General features: G+C 36.3%; 1 protein-coding gene across 9 annotated transcripts in view; it reads left to right on the forward strand.

The window, feature by feature from the left end:
- Positions 1–22,763, forward strand: part of PDLIM5 (PDZ and LIM domain 5) — a 214,530-nt gene that overhangs the window by 142,444 nt on the left and 49,323 nt on the right. The window contains exons 9-11 of one of the 9 annotated variants that reach the window (XM_053666355.1): positions 16,646–16,762; positions 18,771–18,905; positions 19,612–19,743. The exons of 7 other annotated variants lie outside the window; for them this stretch is intronic. In XM_053666355.1, the coding sequence (XP_053522330.1) occupies positions 16,646–16,762; positions 18,771–18,905; positions 19,612–19,743 (384 nt within the window). Of the gene's footprint in view, positions 1–16,645; positions 16,763–18,470; positions 18,906–19,611; positions 19,744–22,763 lie in introns of those variants that run through there. One more of the 9 variants, XM_053666351.1, reaches the window with a different exon arrangement.

Below are 22,763 nucleotides of genomic sequence, written 5' to 3' on the forward strand. Positions count from 1 at the left end.
CCTGAAACCATTCCCCCACCCCAGTCCACGGAGAAATTTTAATTTTTCCATATACTTTTTACCATTGACTAGGACAACTGCCTGGTTATTTGGAGAAACTAACATTAATTTCAGTTGGTGATTACTATTTAAAATTTGGCATGCCAATGCATTTGAAAAATAATTCTAGGATTTATCTATGCTCATTTCCACTCTACTTCATAAAAAAAATTCCTCATCAGCACCATAAAAAGCACAAAACCTTTTGATCTCAACAAATGTGAAAGAAGATAGAATCAAAGCCTCATGAAAATTAATTGTGTGGGTAGAGTGAACATGGTATTTTCCACCATATTTGTAGAATAACTACAGAGTCGAGAGAAGGAACTACTAGAGAGTTTTAGGTCAAGAAAATAACTTTTCCCTAATCAAGACAAGAAAATTGTGTATAGAACTTTATACCTTGAAATAGGTGCAGGTGAAATTAAGAATTTAATGCCTTGTTTAGTTATTAATGAAGTATTTAATGAATGGATAAACTTAGATAAATGGAATGGTCTATATTGAGCATTCGGGTACATGTTTAGCCAGGATAGCAAAGGACATTCCATTTGACCCTGTCAGAGGTTGAATTCCTGAACTCGCTTAATCTCCTGGGACATTTTATATTCCCAGCTTACAAGCTAGCCAAAAATTAGAAAAGCTTCTTGCAAAAATATTATTGTAAGTCTAGTGACTTGATTTATAACTTGTTTTTGTTTGTCTCTCTTACACAGACTTTCTTTATTGTAGGCTTATTTTTAATGTAAAATTGGAAAGTGATTCTTAAGGATTTTCAGCATTTTTTTCTTAAAACACTTTAGCAGTTAGAAGATGGAATATCTCCCACACAGTCTGTAGTTTTGTTACTTCAAAAAATACATTATTTGTGAAACAGAAATATACTCATTTTGTACATTATCATGTCCTTTAGGAAGATTCAGATAAAGAATACCTTAGCTTGTTTTAAAAAATTGATATTAAGATGGTAGCAATAGCAGTTCCTTTTAAAACTCAAATTTATTTAGACATGTAGAATAAATTGATTTTCTTCAGATAAATAATATTGCAATTGTTGTGTTTCTGATGTGTATTTAAAATCATATAAGTCATAAACATTCATTGCCTGCATTCATTTTTTTCATGTGAATAATTGTTGAATATTTAAATACTAGGCACTGACATGTGCTAGGGATTCAATAGTGAATAACAGGTAATTATATAAACACATTGATATGAGACAATTGTGTTACCAAGATAATATAAGTTAATATAAAGGAAATTTGGCTAAGGCAGGGAGGGAGTAATTAGTGTGAACCTCTGAGGAATCCCCTTAGTGCCATCACCTGAGAGACGAAAGGGGTCAGTCACGTGATGTCTGGGGGGTGGGTGTCCAAGACAAAGAAAAGCAGTGCGGAGATCCTGAGGTGGGAAGGAATATGGCAGGCACAGAACAGAAAGCGCAGTGTGGCCCAAATGCAGTATATGGAGGGAATCATGACATAAAAACATGGTATTTATGCACATAAAAGGCAAAGAACTTATATTCTCATTACTAACATGGCATTTTAAATGGGAAGTTGTCTTATTATCATATCTAACCACTTTCAAGTAAAATTAGAAAATGAAGAACGAAGCAGATTAATCAACTTACTAAATGAACAAACACTTGCCTGGTTAGTTTCAGCCCCTAGTTATCAATTTAATGCCTTTCCCATTCAGGCTAATTGAAGACCTAGAAAAAGCAGGCATTTAACACAGTGCATGTTGGTAACATGCAGGTGGGGAACACAAAGCCATTCAAAAACAAAACAAATGTATAGAAATTTGGTATATAATGCTCTATTTATAATGTAGTGATGCATTTAACTATTCACTACCCTCTTCGTAAACTTTCCTAGATGTCTGGATTCATTACTTTTGTTTATCCCATTAAAGAATATTCCCTAAATCAAGTAAATATTTCCTTGCTCATTCTTCCCAAAGCAGACATCCACATTTCATTTTATATTTTTCTGGTTACAGTAGTGAAAAACAGGGAATGATAAATTCTGGGTTTTATACTCAGGTTTGTAACTGACTCCTTTCTTGCCCCAGCTTCCACTTTAAAATATGAGATTAGAACCAGTAGAAGGCACCGTGATGCCCACCCAGATCCTGCTTTCAGTAGAGGCCGTGATGCCACTGCTGTTGGGTTTACAGGGGATAAGAGGGTAGGGGTCAGCACCTTCACACAGCACCTCCGCTGTCCACAGCCCTGCTGCAGTATTGCTGCCTTCATGGGGCTGTCCAGAAGCAGGGACCCGACTGGAGAGCAGAGGAGGTGAAAACTGGTCATTGCATCCCAGGAAGGGACAAATTGGAAGGGCCATTCTAGGTCCCACACTTCCTTTCTTTTCACCTTCCATAGGTGTTGATCTTAGAGGTACTTATTGATAAGTACCCTCCATGCTAAACTCTGTTTTGGTGTTTGCTTTCTGGAGAACCTGATCTGCAACAGAATCATAATCTTTTAAAAATTATTTTTTTGTTTTAATTTTTATTGAATTTATTGGGGTGACACTGGTTAACAAAATTATGCACATTTCAGGTGCACAGTTCTACAACACATCATCCATACACCGTATCACGTGTTTACCACCCCAAGTCAAGTCTCTGTTCATCACCATTGATCCCTCCCTTACCCTCTTCTACCTCCCCCCACCTCACCTCTCCCCAGCCTACCTCCCCACAACAATCACCACACTGTTGTTCATATGCCTGAGTTTTTTCTCTTTTGCTCAGTCCCTCCACACATCCCTAGCCTCAGCTCCCTGATAGCTGTTAGCCTCTTCTCTATCTATGAATCTGTCTCTATTTTGCTTGTTAGTTCATTTTGTGGTACATTTGCACAATGGAATATTACTCAGGCATAAAAAAAGAAGGAAATTTTACCCTCTGTGGCATTATGCATGGACCTGGAGACTATCATGCTAAGTGAAATAAGCCAGTCAGAGAAAGATAAGTACCATATGATCTCATTCATGTGGAATCTAATAAACAGAATCATAATCTTTCAGATCCCCATTTGAACCTCAGTTGTATGAGTTCTCTTCAGTATGGTTCTTGTCTTCCTCTTGTCGTTATTCACTCTTTCTTTGTCGCCTGTCTCTTCTCCTTATGTCTGCAACTCAGATCACAAACAGCATTTAGGTACTGCTGTTACCTAAATCATTAAAGTGAGAGATACCAGGTAAGTCAGCCTGAAAGGTGTATCAAAGTCAAAAGGAGAGGATGGGTGTTTGTTCGTTGCATCAGAAGTATCCTGGAGTAAAGAGTAGGAAAAGGTATTCAGGTAAAGGTATTCAGAAATCAAATATAGTCAGAGCTATATGAATGACTCTGTGAAATGAGAAACTTTCAAATAGAAAATTAGGATTTACTCTGAGTAAATGTAATAAACACTTGTAACTGGGAAGCAGCACTTAATAAAATACGATTTTGTGTGTTACAGTTTTACATATGGAGCATTTTAGAATCAACTGTATTAGTCATTTAATCAGTCACTTAATAAATTTTATTTAAGCACCTCTGCTGTTTTCTTCACATCCTTAAAAGTTTACCTCTGGTTCTGTTCTGAGAGAGATGCTGCTACTGAGTAGCCTTTCGTAATATATAGGGTGATAATACAGGTATTAAACGGCCAGGAGGGTGCTCCGGGGGGGCTAAGGATGCTAAATGGAATGCTGCGAATAAGTTCACGGGTGCAAGCATCATGCTTCCCAAGATGCTAGTGCTGTGCCAGTGAGAATGGCACTGAGTGCAGATGCTCCCTTTTCCGAGGTTTCCTTATCCCTTCCTAAAACTCCAGCCACACACTCCCGCACAGCAAGTGCACCCACCACCCTCCACAGCAGAAACACTGTTTTCATCCCCAAAGTAACAGACTTGATTCATTTTACCCCTTTTTTTGGCACCTCCTTTTCTAATTTCTATTATGGATATATGTCTCTATGTTCTAAATCTCCCATGAGAGTGTGAACTTTTGGAAGATAAGAGTCTTAGTATAATAAAGTTGGAAAAGAAGGAAAAGGCATTCAAATAATCATGGCAATTCTTCCTGGATGCAGCTGTAGTTATGTAACTTAAGTTTTGTATATTCAGTATATAAATCCATGTACATAAATGGAAATTTATTAGAGATGTAAACATAAATATAATATAAACATATAAGTATACAAGTATATAAAATTACAAACTCAATTAGAAAGTAATTCAATTGTAAGATTCATCTCTGGTGAACTACTTCCTAAATTTGAAATATTAACTCAGGCTGCAATAACAAGATACCACAGGCTTAGTGGCTTAAACAACAGAGATTTATTTTCTCACAGTTCCAGAAGTTAGGAGGCCAAGATTCAGATATCCACAGAAGTGCTTTCTGGTGAGGCCTGTCTGGCTTGCAGACGGCCACCTTCTCTCGCTGTACCCTCAACACGGCCCTTCCTCTGTGCTCACAGAAGAGTCCTGGTGTCTCATCCTTTTCTTACAGGAACACCAGTGCTACTGGACTAGAGGCCTGCTGTTATGACCTCATTTATCCTTAACTGCCTCCTTAGAGGTCTGCTCTCAAAATGCTGTCACATTGGGGCTTAGGCTTTCGACATACGGATTGGGACAGGGGGCACACGATTCAGTCCACGATGTATACCAGCTGCCTCTCTGTACCAATACTCAATTTGACAAATTAGCATTTTTAAAAAGTATTTCATAAGTGGAATCACTGACCTGGACCCAGTTGGAAGCACTGTTGTTGCCTCTGCCGGGGCGCCAGTTTTTCTACTTCGGCTGACAGGTATTTGTCTCCTAGTGTCGTCTCCGTATCTAGAGTACAAGCTCTTTGAACACAAGAGTTTCAGAATCCCACCATAGTGGGCACTAACAAGCACTAAAAAGTGGTTCCTAATTGTATATAATTGGATATTTTTCCAATCCCCTAATTGTTGAATTTTAAGGAAATTGTTTATAGTATTGCTATATGCAATTTTTAAAAATAATTTTATTAATTGATTTTAGGGGGGTGTGGGGTCGGGGGGAGAGAGAGAGGCCAGTGTTCCACTTATTTATGAGTGGAACTCAAGAGAGTTCCACTTATTTATGCACCCACTGGTTTCTTCTTGTATGTTCCCTGACCAGAGATAGAAGTTGCAACCAAGCAGGATATAGACAACTTTTAATTGAATATAAATTCAATATTAAAGTCACATTTTCATTAAAATGCCAACACATTAATACCTATACTGAAAGTAAAGTGGAACAATATCCAAGTTTAAAAGAACAATTGTTGTGCTTTTTGAAATCTAATTGGCAAAAGTTGACACATTTCTCCTGATGATATCTGTTTAATACTCATGGAAGACTTTAAAAAAAATTAAATGAAAATTTGTGTTTGAATTCATCTTTCTCTGTGTTTTTGGTCTTTTCTAACATGAATACTCAGTGACTCCTGTGAGGAGACAACACGTGACTAATTTTAGAAATAGGTAGGTGAGAAACTTAGTGCTCTGATTGGAAAAACCAACATGAATAATTTTATCATTTTTCAGGATATGTTTGAAGTTAAGAATCTACAACATTGATTAAAAAGAAGCAACAGCCATGTTATTAGTAATATACTAATAATGGAAACATGGTTAACAATATATGGCTTACCAGCATAGAGAATTATGGGAGGCCATAGAAAATTTCATGGAAAGATAATTCTTTTAAAAACATATGCTTAAAATACATTGTCAGGCACCATACAATTTATTCTAAATTAAATGGCGATTTTCTTGATCTCACCCTTTTAATATATTTCACTAAATATAAAATATTTATCTAATAACCAGATTAAAAGTTTCATGCTTAAATATGTCTATATAAATAAGCATATAGTATTTTAGTTTAGCAAAAAGTATTAAATTATTATGATGAAAGCATACTTTCTATGAGTCTTTTATCTCTCTTGTTCAAGGATTGTAAGTTCTGATTTTTTCACATCTTATGGTTAAGAATTACCTGTAATAATAAATGGTATGGATTTATAGTTTTCAAAGACTTAAAGTACTCATCAAAGGAGGTGACTGCCTCTATCTTTAGGAGCAAACAGTTCAAACTCCTGTAACGTTACACAAAACTGAAACAGTTATGGGGAAACAATACCCTCCTATATGCTGTCCTGTAGCACTACATAGTGTTTGCGTGATTTCTAGCTGAAGGCTGTGGGAACAGATCTTAAGTGACTTCTTTAACAGAAACCTGTACTTTTACACATTCACTGAAAATTTAGAAAGCAGAAACTACATCAATATTGCTAAACATTCTTTTTACAGCTAGTTTTTAAAACATTTTAGCTTGTCCCAGATATCATACAACCCACATAGAATAGATTAATGAAGACGCAGTGTACTGACCTGTGCCATGACTTTGTTACTGCTGTGTTTCATGAATATGCTGGACTCTAATTGCATATCCTTATTAAGACTCATTCATTTGACTAGATTACCTAAAATTACTATCCTTCATAAGCTATGCAAAGAAATCAGAAGTCATTTCCTAGTCTCATATTCTTACATATTTTCATGGGGTAAGAATTTAACAACTGAATTTACCTTGAAACATAGAACACCAGTGTTTCCACAGCATAGTCTAATTTTAAAAAATAAAAGTGGTATCAGCCAGAATGGATTTTGTAGTTGATACCATCATATACATTCCTGCACAGTATGTACCCCAACCTGAAAGAAATACTACAAGCCAAAATAAAAACTGGTATAAAACCAAGAAATAATTTTGTCTTTTGCAAAATATGGAATATTTGTAATTTACCTTTCATTTTCTTCTGGTGAATTATACTATTTTATGCAAAGGATGGTTTAGTGACTATAATGTAGAGGTCGCCATCTATTGATCATAAGTAATTACTACATTTTGCTTATGAATAGTAACTTTATTGAAGCAAGAAACAAAATTCCTTCTTACCGTGTGTGTGTGTGTGTGTGTGTGTGTGTGTGTGTGTGTATTCACAGAGCAATTTGATTCTCTGTTTAATTGTGGAAATACTTGTGTTTTTCTCAAATTGAACTGGGATACTACCCCTTCTAAATCTTTTTCATAAAAATCTGTGGAATAATCATTCTAAATATGCCATCTCATTTGCTAGACACCCCAAATCCTATGATGCTCTACTCCAACTCCTGTATCTACAAGCCATAGAACCTAACATTATTGTAGTAATCTTTATTCTTCTCAGCAAAAATTTACTCTCATAGTCCAGAATTTACACTAAGTTCCTTAGAAGTTTTATCACATCAGCAACACCTTTCTTATAATGCTGTTTGGATAAATTCTTTCCACTTTACCTTTAGAGAGAGGAATAACACAACAAAATTATTTTATTGAGTTAAAGCAGAAAATAAAAGAAACTTGCCTTCTTGACTAAAACTCAATATTGGAGACACTTCCTGCAGTTTACTTTTTGTAACTACAAAAGAAATCACAACTTAGCCCTCACTGGTGTGCCTCAGCTGGTTGGAGCACCATCTAGTAGATCAAAAGATCACAAGTTCGTATCCCAATCAGGGCACATAACCAGGTTGTGGGTTTGGTCCCCAGAGTGCATACGAGCATGCAACCAATTGATGTTTCTCTGTCACATAGATGTTTCTCTCTTTCTAAAATTAAGCAACAAAAAGTGTTCTCGGGTGAGGATAAAAAAAAAAAAACTAATTGGATGGGATATAAGTAATCTGGAGCATCAAGTTTCTGTGCTATATCCACAGCAATTAAAAATTTAAAATAAAAAGATTGAAGAAAAAAGAAATCACAACTTTAAAAAAAAGAATCAGGAGCATTAATAATAAGCAATTTTGTACCACAATGGAAGGCTTAATTTTCTACCTTTGGCACTATTCAATTTTACATATTTCAGTCACATTGAAACTTTCAGAAGCCCAAGTTTTTTCTATATGTTATTTGCAGATATGTTTATGATGATGGTATGGTTTTTATAAGAGAAAATTGAAATTATACTACATAATATAGTATAAAACCTATGACAGGTATGAATCTTTAAACATTTTAATTTTCCTTATTCAAATTAATGGACTATTTTCAAATTACATTAATCTTAAAAGCATTCTCAACCTCCATGTCTCCGCTTTTGTATTTCTCTATTTTTATATATTTTATCAAGTATATGTTGGGTGCTGCTCCTGTGTCCAACTTTATTGATAGGGGTTTATCTCCCAGATGCACCTAATTAATTACTTCTGAAATGTTTGTATTTATTTCTTGGACTAGAGACTTTTTTAAAGCTAAGGTAAGACTAATGCATTTGTCTTTACATACTTTAATTCTTTATCCCAATCTCCTAAGTAGTTCAGAAGAAAAAAAATGTTTGAGAAAATTTCTAAAAGATTTTCATGGCTTCATTGTCTATCACAGGTTCATTGGGTGAATTTGAGATTTTAATGTAAAGAAGCAGCACTTTTAGACTTGGTAGACTCAAACTGATCATTTGGTTACAGCAGTGGAATCAAAGTTAAAAACAGCAGATCTCTTTGCAGTGATATTAGCAGGGGTATTGAAGCAGTACCACATGAATGTTAGAAAATGTACATCCACACATGCAAAAAATATTTAAATGTGAAAAATAAAACGACCATACAATATTAACTCGAGATAAAAAGTAGTAAAGTGATACGGTTATTATGAAATTAATAACTGTTTATTGTTGAGAGATAATAAGTAAGCAAATAAAAATCACCCAAAACTAAAAAAGCATTGGTTTATTTACATTCTGGAGAGAATTGTAGTCTTAGTTAGAAAGTGCGTTGAAATGCACTCTCTGTAGTATCTTTTTCTCAATGATTTATAAAGTTCAGGAATTTAGAGAACTTACAAATAAGATTTGCTGAGTAGTATTACGTGCATTAAAAAAAAATCCTGGAGAATGGGAAGGAAAATAGAAGACCAGGAACAGGTAAATATAGTATTGATCTCCAAAAAAGAAAAAGGTTAACATCTATACCATAAACTGGTTTGACCTTGAGATCACCTGGAAGAAGTTTAGAAGGTACTCTTAAAAGCATGGCTAGAGAGCACTAAGAAAAGGAGGGCAGAATTGTCAAGATGGCAGAATTAAATTGCTCTCAAGAAACAAATCACATCCAACTTAACACACTTGGATAGATTGGGGGAAGTGCTAATTTTAAGTCGTCAAGGAAAGACCCTTAAGGTCTCATTGAATTTAAAAGTGAAATGAGGCTAATGACTAAGTGTAGATTCATAACAGGTTGAAGAAATTTAACTAAAGGATGTTGTTTAAAGCATCAGTCAGTGACTTGGATGAGGACCCCTGTAGCTGACTGCCTAACCTCATGTGTGTCATGAAGCAGGGAGGAATAGCATACATGTTGCATAGCCAGAAGTATATTGGAAGTCTATTTTTTAAAAATAGGGAGAGAAAGAGGAAGAGAGAAAAAATATTTAATATGGTTATGTGCAGTTTATATCCAATCATTCTTATTCCTACAGGGCATATTTGGTGGTGGGGATAAGACTAACAAAAACAAATATAAAAAATAGGGATTTTAAAAGAAAATAAACCCAATATGAGTTAGTTGTGTTATATGGCTCCTAAAATTGTAAGACAAGCACAATATAGTTCTATTCTGCATTAGTTAAATGTCACGTGGCATATTTATGTTTAATCCCTGGGATTAATCTTTGACAATTACATAAATAATTCCAAGAAAACCAACTGAAAAATCATGGGATAATTAAGCTGCATTTAGTTAGAGGTAGTTATATGAATAATTGGTTGTAGTTTTAATAAAGACTAGCTTCTTGATCTAAATTAATAGCTACGTCTCTTCCCCAAACATTCTCCCTTAGTCTCAGCCCTCATAGATTAGCAGTGGTCTTTGATCATGTCTTACATATTGAAATATATAATAAATAAATCCAAAAATTGCCCTATAGGTTGTATTAAGGGAGTCAGATTCTAGTACCAATTCAGTAGGAAGCCAAATATAGGATTTTAATCATGGGAGTAATACCTGGTGTATGTTTTTAAAAGATCACTCTGAATACTATGGGAAATTGATTGTAAGGGAGAAGTCATGAAAGCAGGAAACTAGTTACATGTATTCCTTTAATTCAGACAAGAGAAGATAGTGGCTTATGCCTTGAAGATGCTACTGGAGATGTGGAGAATTGGACAGATATATAGTTCAGGGGAAGAACTGACAGTAGTGTGGAAATATCGGGGGTTGTGGGGATAGATAATGGAACATTGCTGAGTCTGGTAAGAATTAATTCAGTTGGTAAGAGTCAATAATATTAATTGGTAAAAGCTCATTGTAGTAAAACTAATAGAATCAAGAGGTAGAGGAGTGACTTAGAAAAGGCATTTCTTAAAATCCAGATCATAGACATGTCATACTTGTTGATAAGAAAGTAAAGGTTGTGAGTGCTGGAGTAGCTGAGGGAGTCCAGGACTAAGGCAACCTTAGGAATTTTGATTGAGGTGAGGAAGTAAAAAATTTAGCAATTACGTTATTCAGTGACTCAACATGATAACATTCAAAGTCATCAAGATAGATTATTGGAATGGAGTAAAGAAGAGGCAGAAGCCAGGGGCTAAAGCAAATAGTGGGTGAGGAAGAGGCAAGAAAATGCATGAATAGGCAGTGAGTGGGATAGTCTGATGACATGAGACTCAAGGGACTTGGGATTCTTGAGGATCAAAGGGGACTCACAATGTTAGAAACAGTAATGAGGAGGACCTTTTATCATCTCCAGATTTATACACATATGGGCTATGAGAGAAAAAGAACCTCCGCTTGAAGGTACTGCAAGGAAGATGTAGAATGATAGATACTTTTTGAGGGCTGAGAGGGATGGGGAATTGATCAGGTTAGGAGATACATAAAACAGTAGAGAAATGGGTCCAGGAGATGATAGATGACCCCAGGGGATTTTACTTCTGGTTGTGGTGGGTGAATGGGATGGAAACTATGATGGCACTGGTTCTTGTGGTACATTTGAAGAAAGTGGACACTAGAATAAAAGTTTAGTGAAGGCAGGAGATTAAAATGGGCAATAGAATATGTGAGGATGCTTGGCATGAAGTGGCAATTCAAATGCTTTATTATTGAATGAATATTTGAATGTGGTGTGTAATTGAATGACAGAGCTTAGGATATAGGATCCAGAATATTTAGTTAAAGGGCATGTGGCTCTTGCCTTTTGTTCTTTTGTTCTCCACATTCTCACTGTCACCTGAGCTGCTGTGGTGGCTTTGTTAGGACATTTGACTTCTCCAAGGATTTACACAATGGGTGGCTATTGAACAGTAGGCATTCATACAGATTCATTTATATTTTCAAGTAGGTAACAGATTGACTGAACACTATTTATTGAATAATGCATCCTTTCATCCTGCGTTTGAAAAAATACCTTTATAATGTGTAAATTCTTTTTATAGCATTAGGATTATGTTAATACGTACTACAAAATGGTAGATTTTTACCCCATAGAAGAAGTTATTCCTATGTGCTAGAAATCACTGAAATCACTTACAGGAATGGTCCAGTGGAACAATTGGTGATGGGGATTAGTGGGAAGTACCTTGTAAGTTATTGAGGGAGTCAGGCTTTATCAGAGTATTATTCCAAGTAATGATTAAGTTGATATTATACCTTAAATATTTATATTGTATTATAACTTTAAATGGGCATAGTATATGCTTATTCATTGTCTTATCTTTAGACCCCATATTATGTTTTCTCTAAAAAGATCAATAAATAAGTAGACTTCCACCAAGATGGAGGCATAGGTGGAAGCACTGCACCTTCTCACACAACCAAATTTAAAAACAACAAAGTTTTAGCAACAAAAACACAGCCAAACCACAGAAAATTGAACTACATGGAAGTCTGAGAACAACGAACCCTTCAGCCAAACCAGTAAGAGGGACAGAGCCAGCAGCAGAGCGGGGTCGGGCAGGAAAGATCCACCAGACCGACCGGGGCACGCAACCCAGGTGTGCTGGCAGCCATAGGCAGATCCCAGGTGTGGAGTAGCGGGCGGACCCACTGAGGGCGCAAGGTGGTGGACTCACTGAGGGCTGACCAAAGTCACACAATCGAGCAGAGATAAACTGGTGAAGGAGCGAAGCGGTGAGACAGACCGTGCAGGCCCGTGGCAGAAAGTGGCAGAGGGGACCGCCATTGTGCCTCTCTGACCCCACCCCCACATACAGCGTCACAAACCAGCCACCTGGGTGGCCTCTCTCTGACCAGCCCTCACATATAGCATCACAAACCAGCGACCTGGGTGGCTTCGCTCTGGTGAACACCTCCTTGTACATAATGGGCCCAAACAGATCAAAACATGGCTCAAGAACAACTCAGAGCCCCAGAGCCAATAAATCTAAGCAATGAAGAAATAGCCAAACTGTCAGATGCATAGTTCAAAACACTGGTGATCAGGATGCTCACAGAACTGGTTGATTATAGTCACAAATTAGAGGAACATATTAAAGCTAAACTCATTGAAATGAATGGAAATGCACAGGAAACCAATAGTATTGGAAAGCAAACTGGGACTCAAATCAAAGGAGTGGACCAGAAAGAGGAAAAAAATAACCAAACAGAAAAATATGAAGAAACAAGAATTCAAAAAAAATGAGGAGAGGCTTAGGAACCTCCAGGACATCTTTAAACATTCTAACATCCGAATTATAGGGGTACCAGAATGGGAAGAGGAACAGCCACAAGTGGAAAACTTATTGGAACAAATAATAAAGGAGAACTTCCCCAATCTGGCAAAGGAAATAGACTTCCAGGAAATCCAGGAAGCTCAGAGAGTCCCAAAGAAGTTGGACCCAAGAAGAAACACACCAAGGCACATCATCATTACATTAGCCAAGATTAAAATGAAGGAGAGAATCCTAGAAGCAGCAAGAGATAAGGGGACAGTCACCTACAAAGGAGTTCCCACCAGACTGCCAGCGGATTTTTCAACAGAGACCTTACAGGCAAGAAGGTGCTGGAAAGAAGTATTCCAAGTCGTGAAATCCAAAGACCTACATCAAAGATTGATATATCCAGCAAAACTTTCATTTAGAATGGAAGGACAGATAAAGTGCTTCTCAGATAAGATCAACTTCAAGGAGTTCATCATCACCAAGCCCTTATTATATGAAATGTTAAAGGGACTTACCTGAGAAAAAGAAGGTAAAAAAGATGAACAGGGAAAGGACAGCAAACTTAGTTATTAAGAACCACACCTAAAATAAAAACAAACTAAGAGGACAGCTAGATCAGGAGCAGAACCACAGAAATGAAGATCGCATGGAGGGTTAGCAACAGGGGAGTGGGAGGGGGAGAAGGGGGGAGAAGGTACAGGAAATAAGTAGCATAGACGGTAGGTAGAAATTAGATAGGGGGGAGGGCAGGAATAGTAGGGGAAATATAGAATCTAAAGAACTTGAGACACGTGTTCATGAACTAAAGGGGGGGAATGGTGGGAGAGGGGGTGTGCAGGGTGGAGGGAAATGAAGAGGGGAAATAGAACTGTAATGGCATAATCAATAAAATATATTTTTAAAAAAGATCAATAAATAATATAGGTAACTGAAGACTTCACATAATATCAAGACAGGACATTTAATGATGGTAAAATTACTGGGGAAAACAACAGCAGAGAAGCATATCAGAGTTAAGGCAGAGTTTGAAAGGTGTGAGGAAGACCAGATATATCAACCAAGAGTAAACTCTTACCCAATGCAAATAATAAGTTCCAGTTCCTTCAGAAATCTTACTTTTTGTTTCCCTTTTTTCTTGTTTTGGTAAAGTGGAAAGCTCCAAGAAAAATCATTTCTTTGTGTCAGTTCTATTTCTTTGCTCTCACAAAAACTAAACCTCATTTTGGGTAGTTTTACCACATTTGATAATTTACTTCATGATCTCATAACCTCTGACGGTCCTCTCTTGCTTCTCTCTGTGCAGAGCAAGGTAGAGCAAGGGTGCCCTTGCTTGCTGATTTTAAATTATTTTCAAGATGCATCCATAATGCATGTAGAATTAGCAGTCTAAAATCATTTTAGACTGCTGTAGACAACAAAGCTATTGAAATCAATCAATGAATTTAGCTTGTGATTAAGAGTACCAGAAATTTCTAACTGCTGTTTAGTTGATTTAATTTCCCAGAAGGGAAGTTATAGCTGCACGTGAACACAGTCACCATATATATTGTCAGGAAGCCAGTGGAAGATACTCATTTTTCCAGATGATTAGAACTTTCTTTGGCTAAAATAAATAGCTTTGCTATGCCAATGAACTCCCAAAGTTTAGACTTTTGACCATCGTATATTTTACTCTCAGCTTAGCAATATGAATGTTTGCTTTCTGAGAGAGTGAAAATACTGAAGAAAGTTTTGTTTTCCTGCTTTACCTGCTATAAAATACATATTTTAGGTTTTCTGACTTTCTACTCTTATTGAAAACTTGCTGTGTTGCAGTGTAACAAGTCACACTACTTATTTTATAATATTTATGTGGAGAGTGAGGAGGCATTGAAATTCTTAGTTGCAGACTAATGTTTTCATGCTGCCAAAGAAAGCTTCTGCATTCTTTTTAAAGGTTGGCTTTATAAAGAAGTTATGCTTATATAGTTTGCATATCATTTCATCAAAATATGGGTGAGTCAGATTAACGTTTTGAAATTTTATAATTGATGGAGAGCTTTAGCATCCTGCAACCAGTTCATGGCCAGTGCAATAGTTAGTAGTAGAAAGTGAAGAATGAAAATTATCCCTTGAGTTTAGCCACAAAGAAGCCATTAGTAATCTTGGCAAGAATATGGTTTTTAAAGGTCGGGGAAGGAGGCCCGCTAGAGGTTGGGGAGAGTGACAGGCAGGTGAGGAAATGGAGACTACATGAGCAAACTATTTAAGTTTGGCTTTTAAGTAGGATAGGAAAGTAGACTGCGATGGTAGTTTTGCTGTTCTTGTTTTTAAGAGAAACTAGCATTTTTGAATAGGGACGTGAAGCATGCAGCAGAGAAAGAGAAATGGAAAATCCATGGGAAATACAGGTAGACCAGTTGAGGCCCCTGGGAACAAGGGAGGAAATGGAACGCACAACGGAAGGATGTTGCTGTTTGACAGCTGTGCTGTCAGGACTGTGGAACAGGAACAGAACTCCTCTCACTGGTCCTGCAGGGCCATCAGGATGGTGAGTTAGATGGGCAACTTTGGGGCTGCTTTAACCTGGGCAGACTGCTAACATGGGTTCTCTACTGGAAAGCATAGAAAGACCCTGCAAAGATTGTGTCAAGAAAGGCACAACTGCAGAGAAAGATGATGCAGAAATAGCTCTTTGTTCATTTTCCCTAAGAAAAGCAAGCCAAAAGGGCATATCTCCAGATGTATCTCCAGACATATCTGGGAAGGAGAAAGCCTTCATACCTCTCTGGTGAGAAATGAAACCTCATATAAATCTCCAGACATATCTGGGAATCTCCAGACATATCTGGGAAGGAGAAAGCCTTCATACCTCTCTAGTGAGAAATGAAACCTCATACAAAAGACAAAGCAAAAAGTCTGGCTGCTGCAGAGGTGCTATTAATCAAAGCTTCTTCAAACCCTGAAAAGAATAAATATTAGGGAGTGGTAGAATGAGAGTAGATATTGATGTTTGTTCCACATGTAATGAGCCTAGTATTTCCTAAACCTAGTATTTTTAGACATTAGCTAAGCAAAGGAATAGGTATTGAGTGTGTAACACATGGGCAATCTTCCAGGTGCATTTGGTTTGGCAATCTGGCTTCTAAAGGCATTTGATGAGTTACGTGCATTTTATTCTCAACTAGCACTCATTTTTCCAGTCAGAATAGTTCATCTATGTATTAGTAGATTCAAGTTCAACTTCCTGTTCTTACCTGTTCTCATTTATATAATAATAATAATGCAGACATGGACAATTCTTTATATTTTCTATATTGATAAAAAATTAAGTAATATCATTGCAGGCAAACATTTGTTGTGTAACTGTATAAAATATTTACATCAACATAAAAATACCCAAATAATTTCAGATCTGCAAACTCAACATTCTGACTTGAAAGGCAATTTCTAGTTGCTTTTTTGTACACTGTTTGTAGTACAGTATTTGGGCAGCTGCCCCACAAGATGCTGGAAAACAGTTTGTAATAGAAGTGGTACAAATTCCATCTGACTTTTTACTAGGTATATGACATTAGACAACTTAATTTATTGGAGCCTAACTTTCCCTGAGGCATGCAAAAGACATAGTATATGGGAATTCCTATCCACTTTTCTTCCCCTGTAATCATTATCTTATCACATGGAAGTAGCCATATTAAAAAATTGGGGGGGAAACAACCTGTATTTGGTGGTAGTGAGGGGGGTTGGTTTTGATTTTAACCTTATACAGATATGAAGTTAAAAAAAACAGCAGCATTCTACAAATGAAATCTATGTACATTTAAAAGGTAGTATAGGTAGTATTTATCAATGTCTGTACATTTCGTTAGTATTTCCTTTGCCTTGTTTATTTAACTTCTGAAAACTTACATTTGACAGTTCTCTGGAGGAGCTACCCAAGAGTGGACTTCACCCACCTGCAAGTCCTCAGGTTTTACATGTTGGTAGTCAAGTAGCCACACTTTCTAAAATAACGCCATATTCTAGGTAGAGTTTTTCCTTCTTGGATATGTCTGAATTTTAATGCTGGTGGTGAAATTAAGTACTAAAACTGTTTGACTTAAAAGAAAAACTGATCATAGATTATAGAACTTACATCACTAACATGTAGACAGAAAGCTTGGCACTCAGCATTGGAACACCACTTTACACGGCATTTCTATTTTTCACATTTTGTTTAGATTCCACATTCTAATAGAGAGTCAGGAAATCCGTGCCTTTTATTTATTCACTATGATTTGGAAAGTCAACTCCCTTGAGTTTGCCATAAGTTTACTTTACTAATAAAAGCATTCACTTCCAAAAAAGTCATGATAGAGATCATATGCTCCAGATACCCAGACATAATCTAAAGGTATTCAGGTTAATTCTTCTTATGAGATTTTGCTAAACTCTGCTGATGCTAAGTCCTTTGATATTACTATTGTGATACAGTATGATGAAAGAAATTCATTAGTTTTTTTCTTGAAAGAGAAGAGTAATTTAGCTGATTTATCTTTTATGTGATGTTTTTATAAAGTGAAGTTTCTTGTTATTATTCACCATTGCTTCCTCAAATATTGTAGTAGCCTTTGCCCCAAAGATGCAGAGTAATTGAAAAAGTCAAAGTTGAATCACGTGGTGACTTTATTCTTCCACTTGGCATGACACCCATGTTACTCTGCTCTGCCACTGATGGCATCTTTCATTTCTCTTTCCAGTCCCCAGTCTGTCTTTCCTAGCCATTCACAGCAGTTGTTAAAACATGACCATACAGTTCAGTTAACTTTAGACTTGCAAAAAAATTTATATCTGAAGTTAAGCAAATCTTTATAACCTCTTCTTTAAATGGCTTGCCACCATTTCTTTAATTTGACTTCTAGTGGTTTATAAAGTTATAGCCAATGACTATAACTTTATAATCCAATGGTTCTGACAGGGAGTAGAGACTTATGTCAGCCTCACAATTTTCAACAGCTGACCTCTCATTAACCTGGGATGAGTTTGGCACATAATTATGTTGTGTTGGAAGTACACAGTGTCAAATTTTGGAAAAAATGATCACAGTACAGTGAGAATGTTTATTAATAACTTGTCATAAATTAAGAAGAGACACTGCAGGTTTTTACCCTGTGCATTTCAGACTTTCTTTTTACTTAGTAAAAAAGAAATTCTCAATTCTAATTTGATAAACCAATTTGGAAATCATTACATTCCTAATGATGGAGTGGTAATTCTTCTCCAGGTGTTTGACCTTTCCTAAAAGACCAGAGGAAAATAATTATTATTTCAGATAATAAGAGTTCTGAAGGTAAAATTTCATGCCACCAGTTTTAATCTTAACAGGACAAACTGAAATAGAATTGTAGCGCATCAGCACACAAGGTGCTGTTATATTTACTGTAACTATTTTTTATTTTACAAAGGTGCTTACCCTTCCCAAATAGCTTTACTTTCAATATTTTAAACAATTATTTCTCATTCATAATACTATGTGTTAATGCTTCTGAATAGGCAGCTGGTTGTATCCACTTACCCTGAACATACAAATCTCACTAAGATGTCAGGCTCTCAGAGTATATTATCTCTAAGGGAGACATTTTGGAAAAATCAACATCACCTTTCTTCTTTCTCTGCTTATAGAAACTTTATGTTTAGGTTTATTTTCTACTTAATTGTTGACAGATCAGTCTTCAAGTGTATGTTATGTGATGTTGGTTTAATTTTAAATAGGATTAGACACAGTAAACTTAAATATATTCAAAAGTATTTGTACTTCAAAAACAAGTTTTATGGAGGATTATACTATATCAAATTTTAATTTCTGAAAAAGAATCATAGCAAAAATAAACAAATGGCCTGAACTCTGATTACATTTCTGACGTGTCACACCTGCATAGTGTCTACATAGTAATATGAGATGGTTGCTGTCTTACCTTTATTACATTATCTCTTCTCACTTTCTTTTTTGTTCCTCTTCTCTGTTTTTCTTTTCCCTACATATTAATTTAAGCAGCTCCACAAGGAATGTGGTGACAAGTTCTTTGGAAGCTTTTCCAAATTTTCCTACCTTCTCTTCTGCTAGATACAGCGCTGCGGTTGTGCGCAGCGCAGCCGCTAGCGTGGCTGCTGTGATTGCTGCAAAAACCAGGTAGAACTGCGTGAACCACGTGTGTCTGATGAGATGCCAGCACTCCTCCCTGCCTCACTCATCACCTCAAAGTAAACATACCCATTTGAAACAGTGACAGCTCTGTTATGAGAGCTTAATCATGTTACGGACACTGTCTAGTTGTGGATATATTCCACAATGTTAATACTGACTTTGCTTTAATCATCCTTTTATCTTTTTACTGCCATTTGTCTATGGTACTTCTCAGTCGTGTGGATTACTGCATGTCGTGTGCCTCTTGACTTTGGGGGTTTTATAATTCGTATTTTTATACCTGGAACAGAACCAGATATAAACAGCTATTTTAAGTTTCTATTAGTTTTATCTTCTTCCACAAACCGATTGTACTTGAGGGTACTCTAAAGGCTAATAAAAGAATAATCATTTACATTTTTGTGGGTTTTTGTTTATACATAATTTCTAGTAGTCTTTTATAGTTTCACATGCCTTTTAAAACATTATATTGTTAGATGTTGATGAAATTTTAATCAATTCTATATTAATAAGTAAAATGGTATAATAGATTCTTAGCCCTTCTTTTCATCCTCTTTCTACTGTTCCTTAGTTCTGTCTGTATCTATCTCTGCCTCGCCTGGAAATGTTTCTAATTACAGACTATAAAAACTACTCTCTGCTACTGGAAGAGTGATTTTTCAACTAAAAACTCTCTCTAAATGCTCACCAGGCTCTCCAGTCCTGAAAAGTGTCACTCACTCCTGGATGCACTTTGCATCAACCCTGTTTCCAAGCCTTTAGCTTTTTCTTATCTCCAATCCTTGAGGAAATCAACTGGCTCTATCCAGATTAAGAGAACAAGGTACTGTGGGGGCATATTTCACAGCAGTGATGTGCTGTAAAAGCTTCTGCTTTCTGTAACACTTAACTACCGTGGTAACAGGCCAGATGTGCAAATCCTAGAGCTGATTTATGTCCGGCTTTAAATGCACTGTGATTTCAATGCAATGCTAATGCATAAGCACATTATTTTGTATGATGAACTTGCCTTTTAGCCCTTTGTGACATTTTATTAGCACACGTGGTGTTTGATATGAAATTATGAGTAATTGTGCAAATATTTAAATTACAGTAGAATTCTGTCTCTTATTGCATGGATGTGGCTATATTAGAATACACCTAAAACAAAAGCAAACTAAAAGGACAGCTAGATCAGGAGCGGAAACATAGAAATGAAGATCTCATGGAGGGTTGGCAACAGGGGAGTGGGAGGAGGAGAAGGGGGAGAAGGTACAGAAGGTAAGTAGCATAGACAGTAGGTAGAAAATAGATGGGGGGGCAAGAATAGTATGGGAAATATAGAATCTAAAGAACTTGAGACACGTGTTCATGAACTAAAGGGGGGGAATGGTGGGGGTGGGGAGGTGCAGGGTGGAGGGAAATGAAGGGGGAATAGAACAACTAATGGCATAATCAATAAAATCAAATAAAATTAAAAAAAGAATAGTTGAATGTTTAGTAAGATACAACTTTATACCTTTTGAAAAAAATGATAAAGAATAATAAGATAATTGGTTTTATCTGGCTGCTATGTTATAATTATCAAATATGAAGGCTTTTCTTGGGCCATGTCTGGGAAATACTGAAACACAAAAATTAATTTTTCTTCTAAACCTACAACAAAAATTATTAAGCATAATATAAATAATAAATATATCCCAAGTGTCCATTATTAAAGGTGTAATCTTAATGAAGTAACTGTCTGAAATTATTTCTGACAAAACATGAAATTAATGGCAAAGTGTACAACTGTGACTATAGTTAGTTAAAGCCTGATATGATATAGGCTCTCTGTTGATCGTATGTTTATATCCTTCCCACTGTTACTCAGGTTTTCAGTATACTTAGTTGTAATTCCAGGTAACTTTATAAACACACAGAGATGATTAAACACAGAGAAAAAGCATTGTACATTTTGCTTTAAGAAAAAATATCTGGCCCTGACAAGGTAGCTCAGTTGGTTAGAGCATTGTCCTGATATGTCAGGGTTATGGGTTTGATCCTCAGTCAGAGCACATACTAGAAGAAACCAATGAATTCGTAAATAAGTGGAACAACAAATCGATGTTTCTTTCTCTTTTTCCCTTCCTCTCTCTCTAAAATCGATAAATAAAAAATTGAAGGAAAGAAAATATCCAAAATTATTTTATATTTGTGGAATTGGGAGTATTAAAGTAGCAGACATTTTTCATTGTCAGGGCTAAGCCTGCGTACAGTGACAGGTTGCAGACCATACTTGGAATAATCTTCCCGTAAAAGCTCCTAGTACATTTTTTAAAAGATTTTATTTATGTATCTTTAGAGGGGAAGGAGAGAGGGAGAGAAATAGCAATGTATGGTTGCCTCTAGTGCGTCCCCTGCTGGGAACTGGCCTGCAACCCAGGCATGTGCCCTGACTGGGAATTGAACTGCGATCCTCTGGTTCGCAGGCCTGCGCTCAATCCACTGAGCTACACCAGCCAGGGCTCATTTTTTTTTAAATTAAATGGTCGGTGGTATGTTTTGATGGAGAATAAATGGAGATGGGATGAGGAAAAATACTGGCTCTCTGAAAACACTCCCTTCTCCATTTGTGGCATTCAGTTATCTTTGTATTCCAGTAAGTTATTTTGCTCTCATTGTTTAACAAGAAAAGAACAACATAAAAATTCTTGCATACTTTGTTCAATTGGAAATTTTCAGTGCCTTTCATTTATTATAAAATTAAAAACAATTCTATAACTTTTTTGTACATAGCTACTATATATAGGGCAATCTATTATCTTTCAGCAGGGATGAAGCACTCTAAAAGAAATAAGTCCTAAATGCTTTACCCTTCAAGTCAAGCATCTTGCTACTTAAATAAACTTATTGTTTAAAAATAAAAGGTATGTTTGCAGTTATGGACTGACTGAGCAAGTGTTAGTAGTTATTATCACTAGTTTTTATTAATAGCAACTGGCACAATCTAAATATGTGTACATATTTGAGAAATGGCAGTGGTCTCTACCAGGTAAGCTAGTTGGCATTCTGGAAAATGGGAATGCAGGATACCCTGATGGAACCTTGCTAACTCAGTGAGAAGGGTACCAAAAAGAGCATTTGGGATAGTGTCAGAGGTGTTTTGTCTTGGATTTTTGCTTTTGTATCACAGTAAACTTTAAAATTATAATAAAGCATAGTATAATAATCAAATTTGTTTCTTGCCATGATAGTATATGTAGCATTTTGAATTTTGGTACAAAAAGTCTAAGTTAAAGAATTTAGGGCTTCCAGAAAAGATGGAGGCATAGGTAAACATGCCTCACCTCCGCACACAACTACAGTTAAAAATACAATTAGACTACAAAACAAATACCACTCAGAATTATCAAAAAATTGAGGTGTGTGGAAGTCAAACAGCCAAAGACTTAAGCCACATTTATCCAGACAGGCCATGCTACTAAGACAGCGAGTCAAAGCAGCTCTACCTAATACATAGAAACAGACAGAAGGGGCTGCCAAAACGAGGAGACAAGGAAATATGGTCCAAATGGAAGAACAGAACAAAACTCCACAAAAGAACTAAATGAAATGGAGATAAGCAACCTATCAGATGGACAGTTCAAAACACTGGTTATCAGGATGCCTCAGGAACTCACTGGGTACTTCAACAGGGTGAAAAAGACACAGGCAGCAATGAAGGTTGCATTAAGTGAAATAAAAATTTATAGGGAACCAACAGTGGAGGGGATGAAACTGAGAATCAAATCAATGATTTGGAATGCAAGGAAGGAAAAAGTGTTCAATCAAAACAGCAAGAAGAAAAAAGAATTTAAGAAAATGAGGCTAATCCTAGGAACC

The sequence above is a fragment of the Artibeus jamaicensis genome, unplaced genomic scaffold (genome assembly GCF_021234435.1).
Source record: "Artibeus jamaicensis isolate MK-2021 breed Jamaican fruit bat unplaced genomic scaffold, CSHL_Jam_final contig_452, whole genome shotgun sequence".
Taxonomy (NCBI): domain Eukaryota; kingdom Metazoa; phylum Chordata; class Mammalia; order Chiroptera; family Phyllostomidae; genus Artibeus; species Artibeus jamaicensis.